Source organism: Typopeltis vanoorti, chromosome 7 (assembly GCF_054136105.1).
Source record: "Typopeltis vanoorti isolate ZY-2024b chromosome 7, IOZ_Tvanoo_1.0, whole genome shotgun sequence".
NCBI lineage: Eukaryota > Metazoa > Arthropoda > Arachnida > Uropygi > Thelyphonidae > Typopeltis > Typopeltis vanoorti.
Genome location: NC_143555.1, coordinates 63,598,043 through 63,624,929, shown reverse-complemented (window position 1 = coordinate 63,624,929; position 26,887 = coordinate 63,598,043). Strand labels below are relative to the sequence as shown.

At 35.7% G+C, this 26,887-nt stretch overlaps 1 protein-coding gene across 2 annotated transcripts in view; it reads right to left on the bottom strand.

Annotated features, from left to right (window-relative positions):
* Nup98-96 (nuclear pore complex protein Nup98-96) overlaps window positions 1–26,887 on the bottom strand; it is a 610,292-nt gene that overhangs the window by 570,419 nt on the left and 12,986 nt on the right. For both annotated transcript variants that reach the window (XM_090395312.1, XM_090395313.1), the window contains exon 2: window positions 16,674–16,744. In XM_090395312.1, coding sequence (XP_090251438.1) covers window positions 16,674–16,722 — 49 coding nt within the window. In that variant the 5' untranslated portion in view covers window positions 16,723–16,744. The remainder of the gene's footprint in view (window positions 1–16,673; window positions 16,745–26,887) is intronic.

Sequence of the window (26,887 nt, the reverse complement as noted above, 5' to 3'; positions counted from 1 at the left end):
AATAAGAAATAAAATGTATGTGTGAGAGAGAGAGAGAAAGTACCCATGAGGCAAACAAGTGTGAGAATAATCAACAAGTGCAGAATCTCTCACAAAAATATTGGATAGTATAAACAATTCAGTAAGTAAAGGTGATGGGGGGGGGGGGGGGGGGGCAAAAGGAATGCTGCAGTTTATATACACTAATGCCAAAAGTATCAGGAACATGAGGAAGAGTTTTTGGAATTCATTTACCTATGTTGATCCAATATTACACTGTCTGGGAAGAGATGTGCACTGAAGTAACGTTGTACCAAGTAACAAATTAACTAGATAATTTCATATGAGCAGCATTCATGCTGTTCAAAACATGACAGCAAGGTCAAAAACCTTAAGGTTAAATTCCGGGTGCTTAATTTAGAACTAAATTAAGCTAAAGAACTAAAATAAGATTTTCATGACAGAACCAATAATAATTAAAAAAAAAAAAAAAAAATACAAGCCTTATAAACTCAAGGAGCTATACAAGCTTGTCCAGAGCAGGCTTTTACAAACACCTATCCCTCAGTGGAGAATGGATATGCTATTCACTCTGCTGACCACGTTGGCATGATTTATCCAAATCTAGCAAAAGACGTTCTCTTATAATAGTTTACATACTCTAGGTTATTTTCTACAAGATAAAACTGCACTGATACAAATTTCATTCTTTCTGAAGAACGAGATTTGTATGATTACAATATTCTAGGCAATTTACCTAGCAAAACTGAATTAGTTTCTTTTGTAACCATTTAAGATAACAAAAGTAAGTCATTTTATCAGTCTCTGTAGCACAACCAGAAGAATAATGGTATGCTATGTGCTTCAGTTGGAAGAGACCCAAGTTCAATCCTTATCATGACAAGAGGAATCTTCATATGGATTTTTTTTAAATGAAAGTGAGTTAGCTGATCTCACACAGATGTAACAGGATTTTTTCTTTCAGAAACTCTGGTTTTTAATCCCGCAAACAGGAAAATGAGCCATGAGAACACATGCAATTTACAGAACAAAAATACTAGTAGTGGTGGGTAGTAGATGATATTTGCATATATGATGATGGTAGTAGAAATTCTGTGTAGTTGGTGGATTAAATAGTAGAGATGGAAAGTTGTAGAGTACCCTCCCTCAATAAGTCCTTGGAAGTATCATGTAATCATAAACAATAATATCTACAACATCATATTTTTTTGGCTGGAACCAATGACCTGAAAGGCGAGAAGTATTATATGAGAGAAGATATGAAAGTTATTGGAAAAAGAGCAAGAGGTTGAAGTTTGTAAGTCTGCTGCCATGCTATGACAGAGGCAAACTCAGAAGAAGAGCAATGATAGCCAATGAATCAATATGCAGGTTATGCAGAAGGATAAGGCAGTTTGTGGACCTATGGCCTGAGTTTGATGGATGTAAAGATTTGCACAATCTGATGGTCTGCACTTAAATGGATTTGGAGTTAGATGTCCAGAGAGAGCTTTGTTCACCGAGAATGGATAGGCACAAAGTCAGGAAAACTAAAGAAATTAGGGTGGATGCAGGTAGGTAGGGGTGGGTGGGTGGGAGTGAGTGAGTGAGTGAGTGAGTGAGCACCCATGAAGCAACAAGTGAGAATGATCAATAAGTGCAGAATCTCACACAAAAATATTGAATAGTATAAACAATTCAGGAAGTAGTTGTTGGGGGGGGGGGGGCAAAAGGAATGCTGCAGTTTATATACACTAATGTCAGAAGTATCAGGAACAAGAGGGAGAGTTTTTGGCATTGGTTAGTGCAACCTTGCCAAACATTATAAGCATTAGTGAGACTTGGCTAATAGTAGATGATGTAGTTACAGGGACTTAATGTGATGGATTTAGTATTTTCAGAGAGAATAGAATGGATAGGACAGAGGTGGGGTATTGCTGATGATAGCAAATGAATTGCAGCCAACAAGAGTAGGAGTCAGTCAGACAGGTGAGAACTCTTTTGGGTCAATCTGGTGTGAGGTTGGGGACAAATTATAAAATTGGCTGCTGCTATAAGTTCCCCTGGCCTATAGCAGCAACTCGACTTGCACTCATTCATACAATGAATGCAAGTCGAGTAATTATTATGGGGGACTTCTACTTTGGAGACAGAGATTGGAAGGAGGAAAGATCACATGGCAGGAAGGAAATGAAATTTATTTATACACCTACTAAGAGATAATTACTTTAAGTAGAATGTGACAGAGGGGACTTGGGATAAGAGAATTGCATCTGGTTATAGGATCAGAAAACCTGTCCATAACTAAGGTGGCTACATTACCTCGAATTGGGGAATGTGATCATGTGGTCTTGACTTGGGAGGTGGCAAATTGTTAAAATTTCAGTTAGAAAGGACTATATGTGGAACTACGAGGTAGGTGATTATGATACATTTAGGAGGCAGCTTGAAGCAGTACCATGGCATATGCAAGGGAAGGATGTTCACAGTGCATAGGGATATCTAAAGGAAGCAATATCACTGTATACTCAAGAAAAGGAAAGGAAAGTAAATTGGGTAGAAGTTAGATGGATGAGTATCATTAAGCATGAGCTGCAAACAAAGAAAATGTTGTGAAGAGTATATAAAGAGAAAGGTGACCAGATAACTCATGAACAGTACAAGGATCAGACAAGAGAGGTGAACAGTATTATAAGGAAGGCAAAATCAGACTGTGAGAAGATATTAGTCAAACTGGCAAAAGGAAATCCCACAGTTTTTTCATTATGTGGCAAGTAAGAATGACTACGGAAGGATAACTTTAATGAATGCAGATGTTAGAGAGGTAACAGAGGCAGATGAAATTGTCGAGCTACTGAGTGATCATTTTGCAAAGGTTTATCATCCAAGTGAAGATACTGTTATGATAGAGGTGACAAGGACTGATGTGAGAACAGAAGTTGAAGAATTGGAGGTACTTAGCATATTGCAGAATCTGAATGCAAATACAGCTGTTGGATTGGATGGGACTTAAACAACCTAGGTGACACCTTTGAATAGGTTGTTTAAGTCTCGGCTCTGGCAAAGTCACAATAGAGTGGAAGGAGGGCAAAATAATTCCTTTGCATAAAGTTGAATCTAAGTCTGTGGTAGCAATAAGAATAGATGGAATATTAGCCTACTTGCTGAAGGAATGTTCAGCTGAATTGGCCATGCCTTTCACATGTTTGTATAACTTGAGTCTCAGTTCAGGAATGATACCACAGGAATGGAAGGAATGCATGATAGTTCGATTGTACAAGAGTGGTGCAAAAAAAGTGATGTATAACTACTGACTTATCAGCATCTCTGGTGTAGTAGTGAAGATTTTAGAGAAGTTGGTAAGAACTTGCATACAGAAATGGCCAGCATGCTCATATTTTATAACAATGTTACAGCTGAGTTGGATAAAGGGAATGGATACACTATGATAAAGCTGGATTTTTCTTAGGCATTTGATAGGATACCACATGAAAGACTGTTGCATAAACTGGAGAATATGGGATTGGAATATAAACTCTTGACTTGGATCAGGAGATGGTTGATAGACAGATATCAAAAGGTGGTATACAGTGGATGAATCTGCCATATTTAAGGTGACCAGTGGTGTACCTCAAGGTCCGGTCTTAGGGCCATTATTATTCAAACTGTACATTAATGACATCAGAACAGGGTCTAACATTAGATGTGCAATTGTTTGCTGATGATGCAAAGATAGGCAGGACAATCAAGGATGCTACTGATATTCAGTACTCCCAAAATGATTTGAATAGGCTGGAAATTTGGGCAAGCAAAAATAGTTGTCAGTTCATCATCATCAAATTCCTGACATGTACCCTCAAGGGGTGTACAGGATATTATAGTACTACATGAAATATTACTAACTTCCTATCTACAATTTTCCTCCAAATCAGTCTGTTACTTGTCAAGACTCCAACACTATCAGATCTTATATTTCTATCGTCTAAGGCACTTTGTACCATATCAATCCGCCTATATCTTGGTCTTCCTCTGGGTCGTTTTCCTGCCAACCTGGCAGAGAACACTTGTTTTGCTAATCTTTCCTCACCCATTCTGTTTAAGTGACCGTCTTCCTGTACTTCCTTCAATTCTAACTGCTGACTTGCAACTCAAATAAAGACTAAGTATTGCTTGATATAATGCCCCATTGACACCATATAACTGTAGTGTATTGAATAGATTCTCTCTTGGCACCTTGTCGTATGCCTTTTCCAGATCAACAAAACTTAAATACAGATCTTTGTAATATTCCCATGCGTTCTCAAGTATTTGTCATAAAGTGAAGATCTGATCCTGACAGCCTCCTTTTCGCCTGAATCCAGCTTGTTCTTCACCAAAGCTTTTATTCCACAATTCTTCTCAACCATTTCTCAAGTATGCTGGCATAAATCTTGCCTGGAACACTCAGTAGGGAAAAAACCCCTGTAATTCTCGCATTCAGTTTTATTTCCCTTTTTATATATGGGAACTATGAGAGCTCTACTAGCCTCTTAAACTGAACTATGCAGTGCAGCCACTGTAAGACTTTTATACCACTATACTTCAGCATTTCTGGTAGAATATTGTCTACTCCTGCTGCCTTTCCACATTTCAAGCCTTTGATGGTTTTTCTATGTACGGATATGTATTCCTGATTGTATGCCTGTTGAGTGTTTTTTTTTTTTTTTACCACTGTGCTATCACTGCTTGTTTCATTTAACAATTTTTCGAAGTAATTACTCCATACTTCAAGGGTATCTTTTTCTCCCATTGTCATTTCACATTTATCATCTCTAATTTCTTTTACAGCACTCTTTCCACCATTTCTAAGCTTATTCAACAACCTCCAGAATATCTTATCACCTTCTTGATATTTGTTTTCTATGTTCTTGTTTGATCTTTACAAAGTTCTTTGTTCTAAACAAAGTCCTCCTATGACTTTTGTTTAGCTAGTTTTACACATTGTTTAGCTTTCTTACATTTGTCTCTATATTCTCTAAGAGCACAAGCTGACTTATTTGCCAGGAACTTTTGATATGCTTTCTTCTTTTCCTTCACCGCCTCTTAAACTCCCTTTGTCCACCATGGAGTCCTGATTTTTCTATCCTTGCAGAAAACCTCACCACATTCCTCTCTGGCTGAATCAATCAGGGTTTTCTTCAAGGTTTGGTTCCTATTCTCAAACTCTTTCATTTTTCTTTCAATAATCTTTGTGTATTTTAGTCTACAGTTCACATCTTAGAGCTGCTCAACTTTTATTCACTTTTAAAACTTTCTTACATATCATTCTTTTCAATATGAAATTTAATTTTATTCTGCTCAAAAACTAAATAGGATCGCTTCCAATTTCAAATCCTCTGTACACTTTGGTGTCCTGCACCAGGGAGAAAACATCACTATCAACAATAACATAGTCAATGAGACTTTTCTTATTCCTTGCCTCTTCTCTCCATGTGAATTTGTGCATATTTTTATGTTGGAACATGGTGTTAGTAATAACCAGTCCATGTCCTGAGCAGAAATCCAACAGGTATTTGCCATTATTATTAGACTTTGCACTTTTCTCCAAATTTTCCCAAAATATTTTTGTATGTCTGACAATCAATTCCTACTCTGCTATTTAGATCCCCAACCAGAACCAACTTTTCATTTTTTATTGTGTCAGTAGCTTTCTCTAGAGACTCAAAAAATTCCTCCACTTCTACCTTAGCAGAGCCTTCTGTGGGACCATAGGCACAAACAAGTCCCATTGTCCAGTTCCCCATTCTGATATTTGCCCACATCACTCTACTTGAGACTGCCTGCCATTCAAGAAGATTAGCCTCGTATTTTGTATTGAATACTATGGCTGCTACTCCTTTTCCTTGATTATCACTGCCTGAATATAACATTTTGTATTTATTGCTCAGAAAGATCTCACCAGTTTTTGTCTTTTTTGTTTCAGTCACCACTATTATGTCGATCTAGTACTTATCTAATTCCTCAGAATAGAACTTATCTAACTCCATTTCTTTGCCATTCAGGCTTCTTATGTTGATAGTACAGATCTTTAACTCTGGTGATGTTGAGTTGGGTGTACTTTCAGATTAGCTGTCAGTTTAATGTTAGTAAATGTAAAGTTATGCACTTTGGTGTGATGAGATTTCCAGCAGCATATTATATTAGTGGGATTAGGCTACAAGAAACCAAGGAGGAAACGGATCTTGGCGTATTGGTGGATAGGAATTTGAAAATTCAGAGGTCACATAGAAAACACTGCAAATACAACTCAGAGGATAATTACGATGTTGAAGCGAACCTCGACAAGTAAGGATAAGGAAGCATTTTGCCTCTTTATAAGGCTTTGATACGACCACACCTGGATTATTGTGTGCAGATTTGGTCTCCCAGATTCCATGGGGTTAAAGAAGCTGTGGAACGGGTGCAAAGAAGAGTTAAGATTATATCCAGATTACGGGATTTAGATTATAAGAACAGATTGTGAGTATGTGGATTACGAACCCTATTAACAGGAAAAAAAAGGGTGATATGATAGAGGTCTATAAAATTTTGAATGGGTGTTATAGGATTTTATCTGATGAAATTTTTCGTTATATGGAAGGTTGGGAGAGAACATGGGGGGCATCCATGGAAGTTAAGTTTGTTCACAGTCAAGAAAGGGGTATGGGCTAGGTTTTTCTCTCACAGAGCAGTGAGTGAGTGGAAGAGTTTGCGTTTAAGGGTAGTGAGTGCATCTAGTGTGAATGAATTTAAGGGAAGGTATGACAGCTGGTTTGGGTGATTTATAGCCTCCTTCGATGAGTTCTTGATGCCCTGGAGAGCTCAGATAATAATAATCATTAGTAACTCAGGAGTGGTGGTAAAAGCAGTGGAAAAGTTGTCAAAAAAAGAATGGGTGTGTGTGGATAAGAATAAGATACACTATGAGAGAGCAACACGGTTTTGTGAAGGGTAGGTCATGCCTTATTAATCTACTAACTTTTTATAATAAAGTGACAACTAAGTTGGATAAAGGGAATGGCTACACTGATACTGCTGGATTTTGCATCTGACAGGATACTACGTGGAACTCTCTTATGCAAACGACAACAAATAGGGATTGATATGAAATTGGTGAAATATGAAATATTTCACCAATATTGGTGAATGTGAAACTGGACAGATACCAAAAAGTAGTATATAGAAGAGTAGAATCCAAGAGAAGGCAGGTGACTAGTTGTATGCCGCACAGCTGTTTAATTTGTACATAAATGATATAGGAAATAATTTAAAAGGAGATATTCAGCTGTTTGCTGATGATGCAAAGTTGGGGTGTTAACAGTGAATCAAGTCGATGTGGAAAACTTGCACGATGATTTAAATAGGCTGACTGTACAGACAAAACATAACAGATGTCAATTTAATGTGGAAAAGTGAAGTTAGGCATTTTGGGATACAATAATTATGTACCACACACTGAGGGAAGAACTGTACTCCAATAAATGAAATAAATGAAGCCTAGGATCTGGGAGTAATAGCTGAAGAGTGAGCTGACGTTCAGAGGGCATATTGCTAAAGTCATCTGGGTAGCTCACAGGATTACTTGGTTATTGAAGACCACTCTAACAAGAAGAGGTAAAGGAATTATCATTCCTCTTTAAAAAGTTTTTATATGATCGCTTCTAGATTACCGTACTCAGATTTAGTCATCTGGTTTTCTTGTGGATAAGGAAGCAGTGGAGAGGATCCAGAGGCAAGTGACCAAGATGGTGAATGGTCTGTAGAATGCTCCCCCATGAGGATAGATTGAGGATTTGTGGATTGCATAAGGTGGTTAATAGGTGAAGAAATAGATGGAAGGTTATAATAGTAGAAACATTTACGTTACTTAAAGGATTTTATAGGATTAATACAAAGGAAATATTTCAATACTTAGCTAGAGGGGGCAAGACAGGAGATCATCCCTAAAAGCTTGGTAAGAATGTGGTTAGCAAGGGAAAAAGGACTAGTTCACTTGGAGAATGTTGAATGAATGGAATAGAAGGGGCTGCCTGAGTTAGTTGTGAGTTGTATTGGTTTTTTTTTTAATGTTGAGCCCATACATGAGAGGTTGGTTGATCAACCTATAATGTATTAGTACCATGAATGGGTAGTGGGTCGGGAAAGGACGGACTTGTTTACAAATGATTTAAATGACTGTAAATTGTATTCCTTGGGAAACACAATGGGGGGGGGGGGGGGGAGACTGTTCCACAATACAGAAGTTGCAGGGATGAAGGAGGAGGTAAAGAAACTTCTTCTGTTTGTTTCTAGGTGCCCTGTGAAGGGATGATGAGCAGCTGCAAGTGTTCCTAGCGCTTTGTCTGTAAATTTTTTTCAAGAAGAGGTATGAGAAATATTATATCGATAGTTTGGGTCTCCCATGATGAGTCTTAGGACTCCATGAAGGTGTTCGTGCAATAATAATAATTTTGCTAGGGGTGCTTAAGGGTCAAAGCTGTATAACTGAGAGTAGATCTTCACATAGCCTTTAAAGGAATGTGGAGAACTGACCAGGGCTTCTGACCTAATGTCCAATCCTCACCTCCTCGTGGTGCACCCTGTTGGGTATCTACCTGGATATTGAACGAACGGGGATGGGCTGGCAATTTCGGATACAGCCGACCAAATTGTATTCTTATTGGCTTAAACCATGATACAAAATGATGGTACAACATAACAAAATTTCATACCGTAGCGTCGCCCAGTTAAACAAGGCCCACGTTGTTTTCGGCAGGGAACCAGAGCGAACAGCGAAAAGTCAGCTACTGGAACAAATCTGAAAGCACACCCCAACTCAACATCACCAGAGTTTAAGATCGGTACTATCCACATAAGAAGCCTGAATGGCAAAGAAACGAAGCTAGCTGAGGAATTAGACAAGTACCAGATCGACATAATAGGGGTGGCTGAAACAAAAAAGACAAAAACTAATGAGATCTTTCTGAGCAATAAATAAAAAATGTTATATTCAGGAAATGACAATCAAGCAAAAGAAGGGGTAGCCATAGTATTCAACACAAAATACGATGCTAATCTTCTTGAATGGCAAGCAGTCTCAAGTAGAATGATGTGGGCTAATATCAGAATGGAGAATTGGACAATGAGACTTATTTGTGCCTATGGGTCCCACAGAAGGCTCTACTAAGGTAGAAGTGGAGGAATTTCTGATGTTTTAGAAAAAGCAACTGACACAATGAAAAACGAAAGTTGGTCTTTGTTGGGGATCTAAATAGCAGAGTAGAAAATAATTGTCAGACATACAAAAATATTTTGGGAAAATTTGGAGAAAAGTGCAAAGTCTAATAATAATGGCAAATACCTGTTGGATTTCTGCTCGGGACATGGACTGGTTATTACTAACACCAGGGCCGAGGCGTGCGGTTGTGCAGATTGTGCGCCGCACAAGGGCACTTGAAGATAGGGGCACCATTTCACCACGGGAAATAATAAAAAAAAATATAATTTTCTTATTCTTGAATTATATCGTTTGAAGTGAAATGTTATCAATATTATCACAGATTTTATTTCACAGAGTAAGCATCGACTCAACAAAAATTTTAGAAATATTCTCGATTGTTTATTATATTTTTAGTGGAAATTGTTAGTTTAAGACAGACCATGAATTCATTCTTAAGCTGTGCTTTGCCCAGTACTGACGACAGGATGTAGCATAGAGGCAGCCTGCCTCATGGCGCTGCTTAATAAGGGCGCTCGCTCATCCGTATTATGGCAACAAGATATTTTACAAAAATACAGCGTTTAGTTAACAAATAAAAAGGTGCCATTTCCCATTGACAGTTAAATATCTGCTTATTATATTTAATTAATAAAAAAATTACAGTCATACATACTAAAACTAAACATTTTCGAACCCACTTATTAGATACTTAAGGAAACAACCCATAAAGTATCATACGATGTGAATTTCATAAACTTTTATAGTCTATATATAAATATATATCTATTAAATTATATTATGCATGAATTCTCCTACTCAAACTGCAGGTTTCTATCTCCCCGAATTTCACATTTGAGCGATAATTCGCTCCCTGCAATAAACAATACGCTATCCCCAACAGCCATTATACTGCAGAAACACTAAAACCAATTAGTTTTATCATGTCACTGGATAAGGTTCACAGACATCATTTGCAGACTAATATATATTTTTCAACAAATAGTGCAATTACAGACAACTGGGAATATAAACACTAACTAATGAATGACATCTTCCCTCCAACAGAAACTGCTATATACAGCAGGTGCAACATATGGTTTTGCTTGACACTACCCCGTCATGAACGTGTTAAAACTAAGAAATATATAGTGAGTGCATTTCAGATATTATGGAAATCAGTTTAAGAGAATTAGCATTTCAATTCAATTGTCAGCTTGTTTTGTCTGGGTAGCTCGATCTTTTGTTAATACCGCACCAATCATATGCACTTCTTAATAGTGGCTTTTTCTCTATTATACTGGCTTACAATCGCACACAACTTTCACTTCTCATTAGTAAGCTTTATTAGTAATGTCAAGGATTGTTCATTACGTATCTCAAGTCTTAAATTACTGGTAATTTTTGCTTGATGTAATGGGAAAGAAGATGACTCTATTTGGGTAGATAACTTACTGCACACAAGGAAACCGCTCTTGAGGACAGAAGAAGTGATGGAGAATAGAAGATTCTTGGTAAGTCATACCCATTTTCAGTTTTTTTTTTCTGAAAACTTTAGTTTCCAAAAATCCCCACATATATCTCGCAGCACGATTTTTTAGCTTTAATTTTGGGAAAAAAGTGCGAGTTATAGTCTAAATACGGTAATTTTTTTAGCTTTCAAATTGTTAAGTATGGATCACTGGTTAAAGACTGGATTCATAAAACGCACAGAAAAGAGTAATATTGCAGATATAGAAATAGGCAATTTCACTTGTCTCATTGATGATAAATTATTTATATTAAGTAAAAATGATTAGTATCTTTATAAATTTTGTTCTATTAAAAATAAATCATGTTTTTTTTTGTTTAAATGTACATCTAAATTCAAATAAAACACAGTTACAATTAAATTTATTTTTTTTATTTATCTATTTATTATTATTTTGATAAGGGTATTTTGAAAAGGTACTTGGTAATAATGAAAATTAAAGAAGGGTACACGGATATCTGAAGTTTCAGAAACACTGATCTATCCAAAAATATTTAGTCTGAGACATAGATGTACATTACGATGTTCATTTTCTTAAATTCCGCTTCGAATTTGAATAGACGAAATAGCATCTATCCAAACATGCACTTACATTTTTTCGGAGTAATTTCAATTTTGAATGCAAAACATATGGAGTGTATTGTGTATTCTGTGTTTAAGTGACTTTGGACAATTTGACTTTGAATTTAATTGTGTACTTAATTTTAGATTTTTGATAGACAAATAAAATTTTAAAGAAAATAGTTTATAAATTATAAACATATTAATCAGCTGATTAATATGTTTATAATAATTTATAATAAATTTTTTAGCTAAGGTTTATAATAATTATAATAAACCTTAGCTAAAAATCCTGTATATATGCGGGATAGACTATCGGCACATCAGGCTGACACGGCTCAAATTAAATTAATAAACATAGATTATTTATGAGCTATTAAACCCTTTAGATGAGCTTTGTTTACACATACTGCAAATGGCCCTTTCTTGATAATTTTCAGTGTATTTTTGCATCATTTCATTTTGTGCATTACACTAACAGTGGTACAGTGCAGTTGCCTTTTGTTTTATAAAATATATTTATGGTTGTTTAGCAAATTTTTTGTGAATATGGATGATTATTCACGTAAAGTAAGTACATCTATTATATTTTTGCTAAGTTTGAAAATCAGTTAAATTGTTTAATTTTAGTTAATTATCTTATTTTGAAAACAAAAGTTTTTTTGTTATGTTGGGTAGACATCTAGAAAATAAATAATTTTCAATAAGAGATTTATTTATATATTTGTTCTTGTTCTGGTTGGAAGACATTGGGGTTCTTTTACTGATTTCTTTAATAAATAATTTTAATATTCTAGAAATTTCTTAATTAATAAACAATTACCAGAATGTAAAAAATATTAAATAAATATCACTGAGAAATCAATCAGTGGCTAATATCTCTACATGTTATTTTCAAAAAATACCTAAAATGTAAGCATATTTATTATTCAAAACATCTGAAAAATCAAATTCTGTAATTAAAAAAAATAGTCAGTCTTGGGCCATTCACCTTAAAAATAATAGTCGGTTAAGGGGTTAAAAAATAAGTTGAAGAGAAAATTTCAGAAATTATTATTTATTTTGGTGGACAACTTTTAACGCTCTTCTTATTTTAAACTCTAACCAAGTGTGTTAACCCTTAGATGTCGGGAAAAAACCCAAAGAAGTTATCTGGTGCACAAAACAGGAAAAGACAATTGCAGCGAGTACAACTGGAACATAAACTGGCTGGATCGCTGAATAAATTTTTAACTTCAGGACCATATAAAAAACGAAGAACAGAAAGTTCTGACAAAGCAAGTACTCCGTGTAGCTCTACTATAGAAAAAGAGAGGACGCAAGGTAACTATGAAGAAACAAATGTTACATGCGAAAATGAAACTGGACTGTCTACAGAAGTTGCAGCAGAAGAAATATTGGATTCCGATTCAGCGAAACACAAAACTTCAAATTTTAATGTTAATGACCCAGGTACTTGGCCGAATCATATAACTACCAAAGTTAGCGATTGTTTAGTTGAGCATTGCCCGGATCAAGTAGTTAATAAAGAATTTCCCAAAGATGAATCTGGCTGCAAGTTTTCCAATTCATACTATTATCAAACTTTAACAAATGGAGAAAAACTTTTACGAAGTTATTTAGTTTATTCAGTATCGCGAAATTCGGTTTTCTGTTATTATTGTAAAGTATTTGGTATTCAAAATTCCCAACTTACTAATGAACATGGTTGTAATGATTGGCAACATTTGAGTCATATACTAAAAATACATGAGACAAGTTCCGCGCACATTAAAAACTGTTCAAAATACAGCGAACTTAAAATGTCGTTGATTAAGAAATGCACTATTGATTGCACACAACAAAGATTATACGAAGCTGAGAAAAAATATTGGTAATCTGTTTTAGAACGGTTAATCTACATAATACAATATTTATCAAGACAGTGTATAGCTTTTAGAGGTTTTAAATTATATATACGAAAATAAATTAACCGACATGTTTCCGGATACTGCGATCGTGATGCGTATTTATTTAACATTACCAATATCCGTAGCATCAGGGGAAAGAAGTTTTTCAAAACTGAAACTAATAAAAGATTATTTGCAATCAACAATGTCTGGAGAGCGTCTAATGGATTTATCAATTATATCAATTGAAAATATTATAGATTCATTAGACATTAAAGATATTATTAAAAATTTTGTAACAGCCAAAGCAAGATGGATAAATACGTAAAATAAATCTATATTTATACTAATTGTTATACAGTTAAAAGCATGAATCCAAATTATCTTCGTTATGTAATATTTCTTTTTATATTAAAATAAAAGTAATTTTTGTTTATATATATTCTGTTGTATTTATATATTAAGGAATAAACATTTTTGAAAATGTTTATTATTAAAAATTTCTTATTTATGAATATTTCAGTGATTACAACGTTCTACTACTGTTAAATAAAATTTATTTTTATATATGCGCAAACTGTTTTGTACTTTTAACAAAATAAAATTTTTCATGGAAACTTATTTTATGCGGGCGCTGAAAAACGTTTTGCAGAAGGGCGTCTCCTACCCACAGCGTGGCACTGACTAACACCATGTTCCAACATAAAAATGTGCACAAATTCACATGGACAGAAGAGGCAAAGAATAAGAAAATTCTCATTGACTATGTTATTATTGATAGTGATGTTTTCTCCCTGGTGCAGGACACCACAGTGTGCAGAGGATTTGAAATTGGAAGTGATTACTATTTAGTCTTGAGCAGGATAAAACTGAATTTCATATTGAAAAGAATGACATGTAAGAAAGTTTTAAAGCGAATAAAAGTTGAGCAGCTCTCAGATGTGAACTGTAGACTAAAATACACAAAGATTATTGAAGAAAAAATGAGAGTTTGAAAACAGGAACCAAACCTTAGAGATTCAGTGCCTTGAAGCCTTGAAGAAAACCCTGATTGATTCAGCCAGTGAGGCATGTGATGAGATTGTCTGCAAGGATAGAAAAATTAGAACTCCATGGTGTACACAGGAAATTAGAGAGGCAATTAAGGAAAAGAAGAAAGCATATCAAAAGTTCCCAGCAAATAAGTCAGCTTTTGCTCTTAGAAAATACAGAGACAAATGTAAGAAAATGAAACACTGTGTAAAACTAGCTAAACAAAAGTCATGGGAGAACTTTGGCAAGAACATAGAAAATAAATATCAAGAAGGTGGTAAGATATTCTGGAGGTTGTTGAAGAAGCTTAGAAATGGAGGAAAGAGTGCTGTAAGAGGAGTTAGAGATGATAAAGGTCACATGAGAATGGCAGAAAAAGATATCCTTGAAGTATGGAGTAATTACTTCGAAAAATTGCTAAATGAACCAAGCAGCGATAGCACAGTGGTAAAAAACACTCAACAGACATACAGCCAGGAATACATATCCATACTTGAAGTAAAAAAAGCCATCAAAAGCTTGAAATGTGGAAAGGCAGCAGGAGTATATAATATTCAACCAGAAATTCTGAAGTATAGTGGTATAAAAGTCTTACAGTGGCTGCACTGCATAGTTCAGAAAGCCTGGACAGCGGGACGAATTCCTGATGATTGGAGTAGAGCTCTAATAGTACCCATATATAAAAAGGGAAATAAAACTGAATGTGAGAATTACAGAGGTATTTCCCTACTGAGTGTTCCTGGCAAGATCTATGAAGTATACTTGAGAAACGGTTGAGAAGAATTGTGGAAGAAACGCTTTGTGAACAATAAGCTGGATTCACGCCAAATAGAGGCTGTCAGGATCAGATCTTCACTTTACGACAAATAGTTGAGAAAGCATGGGAATATAACAAAGATCTGTATTTAAGTTTTGTCGATCTGGAAAAGGCATAAGAACAGGTGCCAAGAGAGAAGCTATTCAATATGCAAAAGTTATATGGTGTCAATAGGGCATTATATCAAGCAATACTATGTCTTTATTTGAGTTGTAAGTCAGCAGTTAGAACTGAAGGAAGTACAGGAAGATGGTTTAATGTTAAATCTGATGTGAGACAAGGATTTATATTATCCCCTCTGTTATTCATTATTTATATGGATCACAATATGAAGGAAAGTGGTATTAAACATAATATCAAAATTGGAGATGTTAATGTCACCTCTCTGCTTTATGTGGACAATGTTATACTTTTAAATAAATCCACTACAAGTTTGCAAGATTCCCAGACTAAATTGAATAACTGTTGTAATAGATATGGTATGAAGGTCAGCATTAAAAAGACAAAGACAATGAAAATAGGTAGATTTGTTGAAAATGTCAACTGTGTTGTGAATGGGGAACCTGTGGAACAAGTAAAACATTTCAGCTACTTAGGCACCATTTTTACTGAAGATGGTAAATTAAATATGGAAATAAAGAACAGAATCAACAAAGCTGGTATAGCAGGAAGTCAATTGAATAAAATCATATGGAATAAGAGAGAAATTAGTCAGAACACTAAATTAGCTGTATACAAGACATTGTTCAAACCAGTTTTAACTTATGGATCTGAGAGCTGAGTCAGAAGTAAAACACTTGACCAAAGACTAGAGATCGCAGATATGAGTCCTGAGAAAGATTAGAGGCATGAACAGATGGCATCAATTGCATTATCATATTAAAAACGAGGATATTAGGAAAGAACTTGACATTGTCAGCATCCAGGAATCCTTAGCAGAGCTAATCTCAGGTGGTATGGTCGCTTAAACAGAATGGGCAAGGAAAGATTAGCAAAACAAGTGTTCTCTGCCAGGTTGGTAGAGGAAGACCAAGATATAGGTGGAAATATAAGATCTGATAATGTTGGAGTCTTGACAAGTAACAGACTGATTTGGAGGAAAATTGTAGATAGGAAGTTAGTGATAATGTAAATTTTTCATGTAGTACTATCATATCCTGTACATCCCTTGAGGATACATGTCAGGAATTTGATGATGATGATGATAATTTTGCTGAAATTGTGCAAGGGGAGGAAAGACTAAGAAATCAGCAATGTGAAAAATGCCTTAATGATTACTTGATTCACTACTCAGTGCCTCCAGCAAATCACATTACATACTGCCTTAAGACTGCCTTGTTCAGTAATATCAGAACAGCGTTTAATGGAATTTTCATACAATTAATAAGTGCAAAAATTTTCTAATTATTATTATTACAATTACCTCAATGGAGTCAACAGTCTTGCTGTGGAAGGTCGTACTGAAAGAGTATCTATTAAACTGAACCTTAATCTCATTCAACAGTACATTCTAATAATGCTTTCCATTTAACCACTACACTTCATATAAATTATCTACTGCTCACATTAAATTAAAAAACTTAATTTGATATCAAGAAGAATTTATCCTTCAATATTTGAACATCTGATAATATATAACTGTAAACTTACTTGAGACAAAAGTGGTTGCTGACCCAAAAGGTTTGTTATTACCAAACATTGCTGTTGTTTTTTATGGAAAACTAGAGGAAACAGAAATAAAAAGAACATGTAATGCACATAATTTATTTTAACAGATCTCTTAAAATTATTATTTACCTTTTTTACATTTTTAGCAGTTAAAATTACAAAAGAAGTGAACTTATAATGATAATAAAACTTTTAGATAATATCAAAACATTTTCCAACATGTAGGAAAGAGGGGAAATGGAATAGAAAAATACCTATTGTCATTGACCACCACCAAGTTTGAAGACTAAGTTTAATTATCACCATTATTATTCAGGATATCCATGTGAACTGTGCCTTAGATGACAGTATGTCAAACTTATTGAAGAGTCTATCACTCCTTGAACTCATTTGTTATCTGCCCTCACTACTTATTCCAGGCAATGCATTCTATACTCCTATCACTCTCCATTAAAAAAGAAAAATTATCATTCTCTTATTATTTCCTTTTTCAACTTGTAGGGGCTCTGGTTTCCCAATCATTTTGCCATATAAAAATCTTTCAAATATCAATCTGGTACATCTCACAAAATATTGAATGTCTTAATTATATCATTCCATCTTCTATCCACTACACTCTGCAGATTACATGCCTTCCTCTATCCTAAATCAATGCTCTGTAGTCCAAATATCATTTGTTTCCTGTACCCTTCTCCAAAATTACTTCAGAACATTAAAACCCCAGTCACTAGATTATGAGCACAGTAATCTAAATATGGTCTAATAAAGAACTTATACAATAAAACTACAATCCTTTTATCTGTTCAATTTTATCTTCAGTATTATAGCAATCCTCTGGGTTAAGTTCATGATCTTCACAATACGTCAATATTGTGAAGTTTAATTTTATTTAAATTTCAAAAATTTCAACAAAAATCCCTGAAATTTAAATTTCAACCTACTATTACAAAAGATTCCTTGACTTTTTCCAGTATAGCTTCACAAAGAGAGTACGTAACCACATGCCTGACGATCCGAAATTTCAAAACTCACATTTAGATATGTTAAACCAACATTCTCATTCAGGTGCCCACGTCTCCAGTATATTCAAAATTTTCAGTGTTTTCCTGACGAGCTACAACATGAACACTATTATTAATAATCCTCCCAAGCTTCACTATCTGATTATTTCTCTACAGTCCAGTAAAAAAAAAGTCAGTGAGGCCAATGCCTACTGTTCAACATTAATGTTGAACAGCAAGCACTAGCCCTGTGGAATCCCACTTGCAACTTTCGAAATCTGCCCATAGATGGAATAATATCATTCCATCCTTTAAACATGTAAAGAACATGAGAAGCTGCTGGTTAACATCCAAACATGGTTCAATTTCAAGCATAGCAAACTCTGTTCATCCTCTTTTTCATCCCATGTACCTCTATTCTTTAGATCAGTATCCAAATGTTATTAGTAATAACATATCACTAATAACCATGGGTTATTAGTAATAGTGCAGATGTGGTGGCCCTGCAAGAGGATTTGAATAAGCTAGATAGATGGGCAAATGAATGGGGGAGGGGTGTCAGTTTAATGCAGCAAAATGTGAGGTCTTGAGGTTTGGGAAACATCAATGGGATGCTGCATACTCTATGGGAGGAGTTAAACTGCAGGAAGTAGGAGAGACAAGAGATCTGGGTTTGATGATTGACAGAAACCTGAAATTTAGAGGACATATTGAAAAGGTAGTGAAGGTAACGCAGAGGACTGCTGCAATAATGAGAAGGACACTGACCTGCAGAGATAAAATGGTTATCATTCCGTTGTATAAGACTCTGATCAGACTACACTTAGACTATTGTTCTCAGATTTGGTCCACAGGATTTGAAGGGGGATAAATTAACTGTGGAAAGGGTACAAAGGCAGATAACAAAGATGGTGTCGGTACTGTACAATGTTAGTTATGAGGATAGAAGGAGGGGGTGATATGATTGAGACTTTTAAACTGTTGAGAGGTGGTTACAGGGTTGACACTGGGGAATTCTTTCACTTGGTTGAACAAACTGTGGGAAGGAGTCATGACCAGGGGCCATCCCTGAAAGTTACGAAAAGAAACTGTGAGAAAGAGGGTGAGGAGTAGTTTCTTTGCATGGAGGGTGGTTGAACCATGGAATGCATTGCCTGATGGAGTAGTGAGAGCAAGAACGGTCAATGCATTTAAGGAGTGGTATGATAGACTTTGTGTTTCCTAGGAGGGACATCCTTCGATTTGTCTTGATAGACTTGTGTTTCTTAGAAAAGACCTCCCACGATGAATCTTTTGACTCCATGGAGGCCTGAATAATAATAATAATAATATCATACCATTTTCCAAAAGGACTAACCTCAAGCTGTTCAAGAAATGCAAGATTCTTTCTTTCCCCTGACTAATTGCATGCATATAACACTGCTGTTTTATAGATTTTGTTAATGCATATGATATTTAAAAAAAAAAAAAAGAAAAAAAAAAAAAGCAACAAGAGATGAAAAAACTCATGAACACAATCCACCAGAAAGAAACAAGTGTCATGTTTGTGTATCTTACTACATAACAATCATGCCTGGAGATGGAGCTTGTTATGCCCTGTCTCCAGGAATAATCAGGCAGGGTAAACAGCAATAGCAGAATTGTGTAAATGGTCAGGGAGCTTCCTGATTCACTCGTGTTAATGTTATGTTCATTCCCACATAATACATATGTATGTAGGAATGAATATGACATTAATGAATCTAAAATACAGGCAATAGAATCACATTATTCATTTACCCATGAATTTGGGAGGGAAAGGGGGATCTCCATTGAATGCTTGCATGTAAAGGATAGAATGTATCTATTTGGCAAAATACACAATATACTAGCAAACTAACAACAGTTTGTAACTATGAGTTAAATTTTCGATAGTCAATATGGCTGCTGTTTTCACAACTATCTGTGACAAATTTACATTATTCAAATGTCTACTGATGGTGGTACTTCTGTAAAATTTCAATGAGCACTGTCAAAAGTTTATGACATGTCAACCCATCATTCTGAAACTATTCAAAATAGTTTTTGACCATGCTAATGACACAACACTTTATAACTATCTGCTCATATGACCGTTTTCAATTATGACCACTGCCCATTTATATGATGCTGCATTTGTTCAGTTTTAGTTAAACACATGCTCCTATGAACAAACATGTTTATGAAACACAGTTTCATAAACATGTTTGTTCATTACTTGTTACATCTCTCTGCATTTTCGTGTTTCTCTGCATATAACCTGTTTATTATTTTATTTACCGTATTTTTCGGACGATAAATGACGGGAGGAATCTTTATCTGGTCGATTTCAATCGATGGTGAGTTAGCCGATCTCATACGGAGGTAGCAGGGTTTTTTCTCCCAGAAACTCGGGTTTTTCGTCCCGCATACATACAAATCGGCCCTTCAGAACACACGCAATTTACAGACAAGAATTACTAGTTGTGTTGGAGGTGGGCGGTAGATGGCGTTGATTCGTAGTAGAGGTAAGGTGTAGAGACAGTTGAAGATGTCCTCCCGCGATGAGTCTTCGGACTCCTTGGAGGTATCAGGAATAATAATAATAATAATAATAAGACGCACCCTAAATTTATGAGAAGATTTTTAGAAAAAAATATTTTATTATATAAAGATATTTACAAATTTTTACTTAATTTTTATTTATTGTTACAATCATTTGTATTAGCAATATTCAGTTCATCTTCACTCTCGGTACTATCATTGGTCTCGTTAATGTCACCGTTCATATTACTTTCGTCTGAACTATTGTTATCACTCCCTTCAAAAACTGTGTCATCTTCGGTACCAACCATCGCATTACTTATCCCGCATTTCTTAAATGACTTTATAATCGTCTCTTCTTTCACAGCTTCCCAGGAATTTTTCACCCAGGTACATACTTCTGAAATTGTTGGCCGTTTCATACATCCTGTTGCTGCTGTAACATCGTGATTTGGCTTTGCCATCCATTTGTTCCACTCTTCCTGCATAAAAGTTTTGAATGGTTTATTAATAGATCCATCCAAGGGTTGTAATTGACTTATAAGGCCTCCAGGAATGACAGCTAATCTGTATTCATTTCTTTTAGAAGCTTCTTGGTTGATTCTGTTTTATGTGCTCTGAATTGATCCCACACACTAACATCGCAGGCTTTTTAAACAACGCACCTGGACGTTTTGTCCATATCTTTTGTATCCATAATTTCATTCCTGTTTCGTCCATCCAGCCTTTATCTTGAACGTGGATAACAATGCCACAAGGAATTTCATCTCTCAGTAACGTTTTTCTCCTGAAGATTAACATGCGGAGGTAGTTTTGTTCCGTCCACGCAACAAGCTAAAACTACAGTGTAGTGAGTTTTTTCGTGACCTGTTGTTTTGATCACTATTGATTTGGTGCCTTTTGAATCTACTGTCCAATTTGAAGGAACATCAAAAGTTAGAAGCACTTCATCCATGTTCGCAATCTGATTAAGTTCAAAGTTAAATTTCCTTCTCTCTGATATGACAAATCCTTGGAATTCTATAATTTTAGCTTCATAGTCAGCTGGCATTTTTTGGGATAGAGTGGTTTTTGTACGCATGCATAACCTGTAACCCATATCTTTTCATAAATCTAAAGCACCAAGACGGTGATCCGGTAAAATCTAAAATTCCATCAGCAGTTGCCCATCGTTTCGCTTCAAAAATTATCATTTTCGTAGAAACAGATATTCCCATGTTTCGATGATTTATTACCCAATTTTTCATTTGTACTTCTAATTCTGGCCATTTTTCTAGATGCGAACAGAATGTTTTCTTGTGTTTACATAGCAGTTTTAATTGTTCCTCGTTTTCTCCACTCGTGAACCATTTTTTCTGTTGGTGGTGGACCAAAATGTCTTTCTGCTGCTTTGTTTCCATACTGTTTTGCATAATTTATCACATTAAAATTTTTATCTTAAAATTATTAAGATAAAAATTTTAATGACTTATAAAAATAATTCAAATGAACCATACAAAAGCACATATGTTTACACACTAATGACTATTGAAGCTCTAAATCAGTGATTCACCCACATGCAGCGAGATAACTTAGGTACCTTTTTGTTTGTGTCACCTACCTTCATGGCATACTTACTAATTTTATTAGCATATTGCGCCAGTAATTGACCTTCACTAACAGCTTCAATACAGTGCAAAGATTCGTATTTTAATGTTACCTTCGGACCATAAGACGCACCCCAATTTTAAGTCAATTTTTCTATGTAAAAAGGTGTGTCTTACGGTCCGAAAAATATGAGAGAAAAATTGATAAGAGTAACGGCAGATAAAATTCAAAGTAACAGTGCTGTTGCTTGAAGAAAAAAGATTTATTGCTGAAATGGAAAAAATTTTAATGGTATAGATTGATGTTCCCTTATGCCAGATATTCATATTAACTTTTATGTTTGTTGAAAATTATCCTACAATTTTTGTTTGTGTCACTGATGTAAATTAATCCTTTATTTACATCATTTATGCACACATTATTGGTTAAAAATGTTATTAAATCATTACATGCATCTACATACATATAGTGGGAAAAAAAAAAAAAAAAAACAGTAGTGATTTGCTATATCGAACTTGTCATGACTAAGTATGCCTGTATTGACACCAGTTCAAATCATTTTGCCCATAAAAAAGATCTGACTGAAACCTAATGTGTCATATGGCCAGGTATGGCTGTATTAACATCATCAAATCATTTTGTCAAATTTTGCCCAACAAAAAACATATCATTGAAACCAAAACATGTTCTTTCCCTGTAAATCCTAAATCCCAAACTTCATTAAATTTCATCCACCCAGAACACAAGTTCTGGATGGATTATAGCCATATTTTAAGGGAATGTTAAGGGATAGGGGATATGATTCAGACATATAAACTGGTCAGGGATTGTTATCAGGTAGACATGGAAGAGATTTTTCATAGAATGGAAGAAGGGAGTAGAACAAGAGGCCATTTCTGGAAACTGTATAAGGAGGGGTGTGAGCAAAGGAGTGAGAAGCAGGTTCTTTGCATGGAAGGTGGTTGGTGAGTGGAATGCATTGCCTGAGTGTGTTGTGGACACATTGAATCAGTTTAAGACGTGGTTGGATGGGCAGTGTATGCAAGAGTGAGTACCTCCCCACAATGAGTGTTTGACTCCATGGAGGTCAAATGTTAATAATATTTAATTTTGCTACATTTTGCTTCTTTACAGACCTACAAATGGTCCAATTCAAACAATAAGTGGAAGGCTCTAAAATTTTTGTGAGGAGAATATGTAAATAAAGGAAGCGTAAATAGTTCATATTGTTATTACAACAACAACGATAACAAGATCTTAGAACAGGCTATCTAGGATGTATGATTTTAGATCATACATCCTAGGTAGTGAATTCATTTAACTACCTAGGATGTATGATCACATATAAAAATGAAAAAGATATAAACGTAAAAATTGCAAAATATTTAAAAAAAAACAGGTGTAATTAACTCTATATTTGGAACCAAACCTAGTTCCAAAACAAACCAGACTAAAACTATATAATACATTAGCCCTACTAGTCTTATTGTATGGAAGCGAAATCTGGATAATAAAACAAAAAAACAAACAAAGATTAATAACAGCAGAAATGAAGTTTATGGGAAAAACTGCAAAGTATACTCTATTTGATCACAATAGAAAAGAAGAAATTATGAAAGAATTAAACCAAGAATGAATAATAGAAAAAATTAAAAAATATAAACGTAAATGGATGGAACACGTTCGAAGAATGAAAATAGAAAGATTACCAAAACAAGCCTTAAAGTACAAGCCATTAGGAAAAAGAAAACCAGAACATCCTCTTAAACGATGACTTCTAAGGCCGGAACAAGCCATGCTAGGCCTAAATCCTTGATATGCATGATGATGAAATAGTTCATATGCAATTCATTTATTTGTGCTTATGGCTACATGAAAACTGGTAAGTGAAAAGAACAATCACAATTTCCAGAAACAAATGATGAAAATCTTAACATATAAAAGTTCATTACATAAAAGGCACAACCTGCTTTCTAAGTCTTTCCTTTTTTTAAAAAAAATATAAAGCAAAAGTAACTTGCCATAATTAAGCCAGGACAATTATCGTCCTGCTGCACCAAGTATGACAAGGCTGCATGTTCTCACAACACTTCACAACATAAATGTAGCTGTATCCGAGGTTTAAGTAGAGAGCAGCTGTGTCTTGTGTGAAAAAACTTGATCCATTAGAGGAGGCCCATTTCACACTGTTTCATCATCTTCTAACATTAGGAGGAGTTCGACTGATACTATGACGAGGACTATGAGAGTAACTACGAGAATAATGTCTTCGTGGTGAGACAGGACCGTGATCTTCTGTTTCCTCCATAACCACCGCCACCATCATACCATCTGCAGGTCAAGGTCCAGGCTGGAAAGCCAATTCAAGGCCTCACCATCACCTTGTGGATGTCCTGTAGGCCACCACCATGAAATTGGCGCCTTGGTCAGTCGTATACAATGAGTAATCGTCTGAGCCATGGGAGAACAATCACAATAAGGGTGATCTGACAGCTCCCATTTATGTAGAAGATAGCCACATCTGCCCTGACCAGTTCTGATCCTGTTTATGGATGACCAAATCTTCCCAGGAAGATCAAAACTAGACTGCGGAGCACAGGGATCTTCTACCAGGAAGCGGTTTGTTGAGAGATTGTTGGACCAGTATTCTCTCCATATGTCAGATATTGATGGCAGGGAAGCTAAAGAGAGTTCGTCCATGGACCAGAGAGGCTTTCTAGATTTGAGGCGAAGACTAGGTGGGTTTATGCAAGTCTGGTGTAGGGGTAGGAGTGGGTTGCTCATTGCTTTATTAAATTCCTTAATCGAGGCTTGTCTTCTCCATATGCGTGGTTGAGCAATGTTAGAACAGGCAGCCAGGAGAGAGGGGGGTGCTTCTCACTGTCCCACTAATTGTGTGTATGGTACAGTTCTGTTATTGTGTGTACCTCTTTCCCAGACAGGGGCACAATATTCTGCTGCAGAGAATGCGAGGGCTAGTGCAGGCGACTTTAGGACTTCTGCATCACAACCCCAGGTTATTCCAGCAAGCCTTGAAATGATGTTATTTCTGGTTTTAATTTTATTGGAGAGGTTGATGATGTGCCTTTTATAGGTTAGGCTTCTGTCCAGGCTCACTCCAAGGTATTTTGGGTGAGGCTCATGTTCTACCATTTTTCCACAAAAAGAAAAAGGAAAGGTTGAGTTGTCGATTCGCCTCTGCATTGTACAGGTGAAATAATGAGGACACTGTTTTCGTTGGATTTGGCTTCAAGTACCACTGCTTGAAGTACTCTTCCAGGGTGTTCAGGTCTGTATTCAAGGTTGATTCTAGGTTGGTAAAGGAGGTGGATTGATGTATGATCGCTAGGTCATCGGCGTACACATACTTGCTTGATCTTGTATGAGGTAGATCATATACATAGATGCTAAAAAGCATAGGCAATAACACAGAGCCCTGAGGAAGACCGTTGTGAAGGAATCTGGGTCTGCTCTTTTTTCGGCCAATATGAACCCAGATCTTTCTGTTGGAGAGAATAGATTCAAAAAAGTTGTAGATTTTTACACTTTATAATATTTCCTAGTTTTAGGAGGAGGCCCCTGATCCAGAGTGTCATAAGAAGAACATTGGTAGAAAAATTTAGCCTTTGTATCTCTTGCTGTTCTTTCAGAATTAAAAATTCAGGAGGATATAAAGCTGTTGCTGAGATTCTGACAAAATTTTCTCCCAGAGTGTTCTGCAATGGCTTTGAGATCAGCAATAACACATCCATTATGGTCTAAGGTATACAAACAATGTGTTCTATATCTGCCTTTCATTTTCCAGATTTTATCCCATACAATTTTTGGCTGGTCATTTGATTAATTGATGTAATAAATTGGATCCATGATTATTTTTGACTCTGATGCCTCACATAGCGTGCTTTGGCTTGAGCATGCTTGAAAGCTATAAGGTTTGATGTGGTGGGATATCTACAAAATATATCCAATGCTCTGTGTTGATCTTTTTTGGCTGTCTGGCATTCTGGGTTCCACCAAGGCTTTGGATAGAGTGGAAACCGAGATAATGTTTTTGGGATGGAGGCTGTTGCTGCCAGAACAATGCACTCTGTTACATATTTTACTGCTTCCTTGATAGGTGTTTGACTGATGGCATCAGCATTAAATTTTGCAAGATGAGAGAAAGTGTTCCAGTCAGCCTGGTCCATTTTCCATATAGGTATCCATGTGGATGAACATGGTTCCTGTGAAGACATTGTGCAGAGAACAGGAAAGTGATCACTTCCATATATGTTGTCTTTAACATCCCACGTGAGCAGTGGAAGAATGGGAAGGGAGCAGATTGTAAGATCAATTGCAGAATATGAACGTGCAGGCATATGGAAGGGAGTTGAGTTTATTATTATCAAGAATTCTTTCAATGATTCGACCTAGTCTATTAGTGTTGGCACTATCCCATAGAGTATTGACCATTAAAGTCACCAATCAAAAGTATGGGTTCAGACAGTTGAGAGATAAGGTTATCAAGATCAATTTCATTCACTTGGTGGTAAATAAATTTAACATACTATAATAAAAACATGAAGAAGCAAATCGCTACTGCTTCCAGAGAAGTAGAAGTATTAAGTTGGACCTGAATGAAAGGAATATGACTGCCCACTAGGATAGCTACTCCTCCATGAGCAGGACCACTTGCGTACAACAGTGAAATTCCTAAAGGTAGGATCTTCAATGGGTCTTAAGTACGTTTCCTGTAGACAGAAACAGAAAGGTTTGTGTTTCTGCAACAAAATCTTGATATCATCGATATTCTGGCAAAATCCACGAATGTTCCATTGTACAAATTTTCCTATTGTTTTGGTTTTACAGACTTGTCTGGTTTTCAGGAGGTTGAGGACTTACCTTTGTCATATTTATCAATTGTTTTGGGGAAGTATGGACAACCAGTGTTCATCTCTTCCTCTGGAAGAGTATTCAATACGTCTGACGTGTCAGGGTCAGTTGGTAAGTTTAGTTTACTTTCACCGAGTACTGAAGTATCTGGTGGTTTATCTTTAAATGATATCTTTGCCATAATTTTTTTGACAA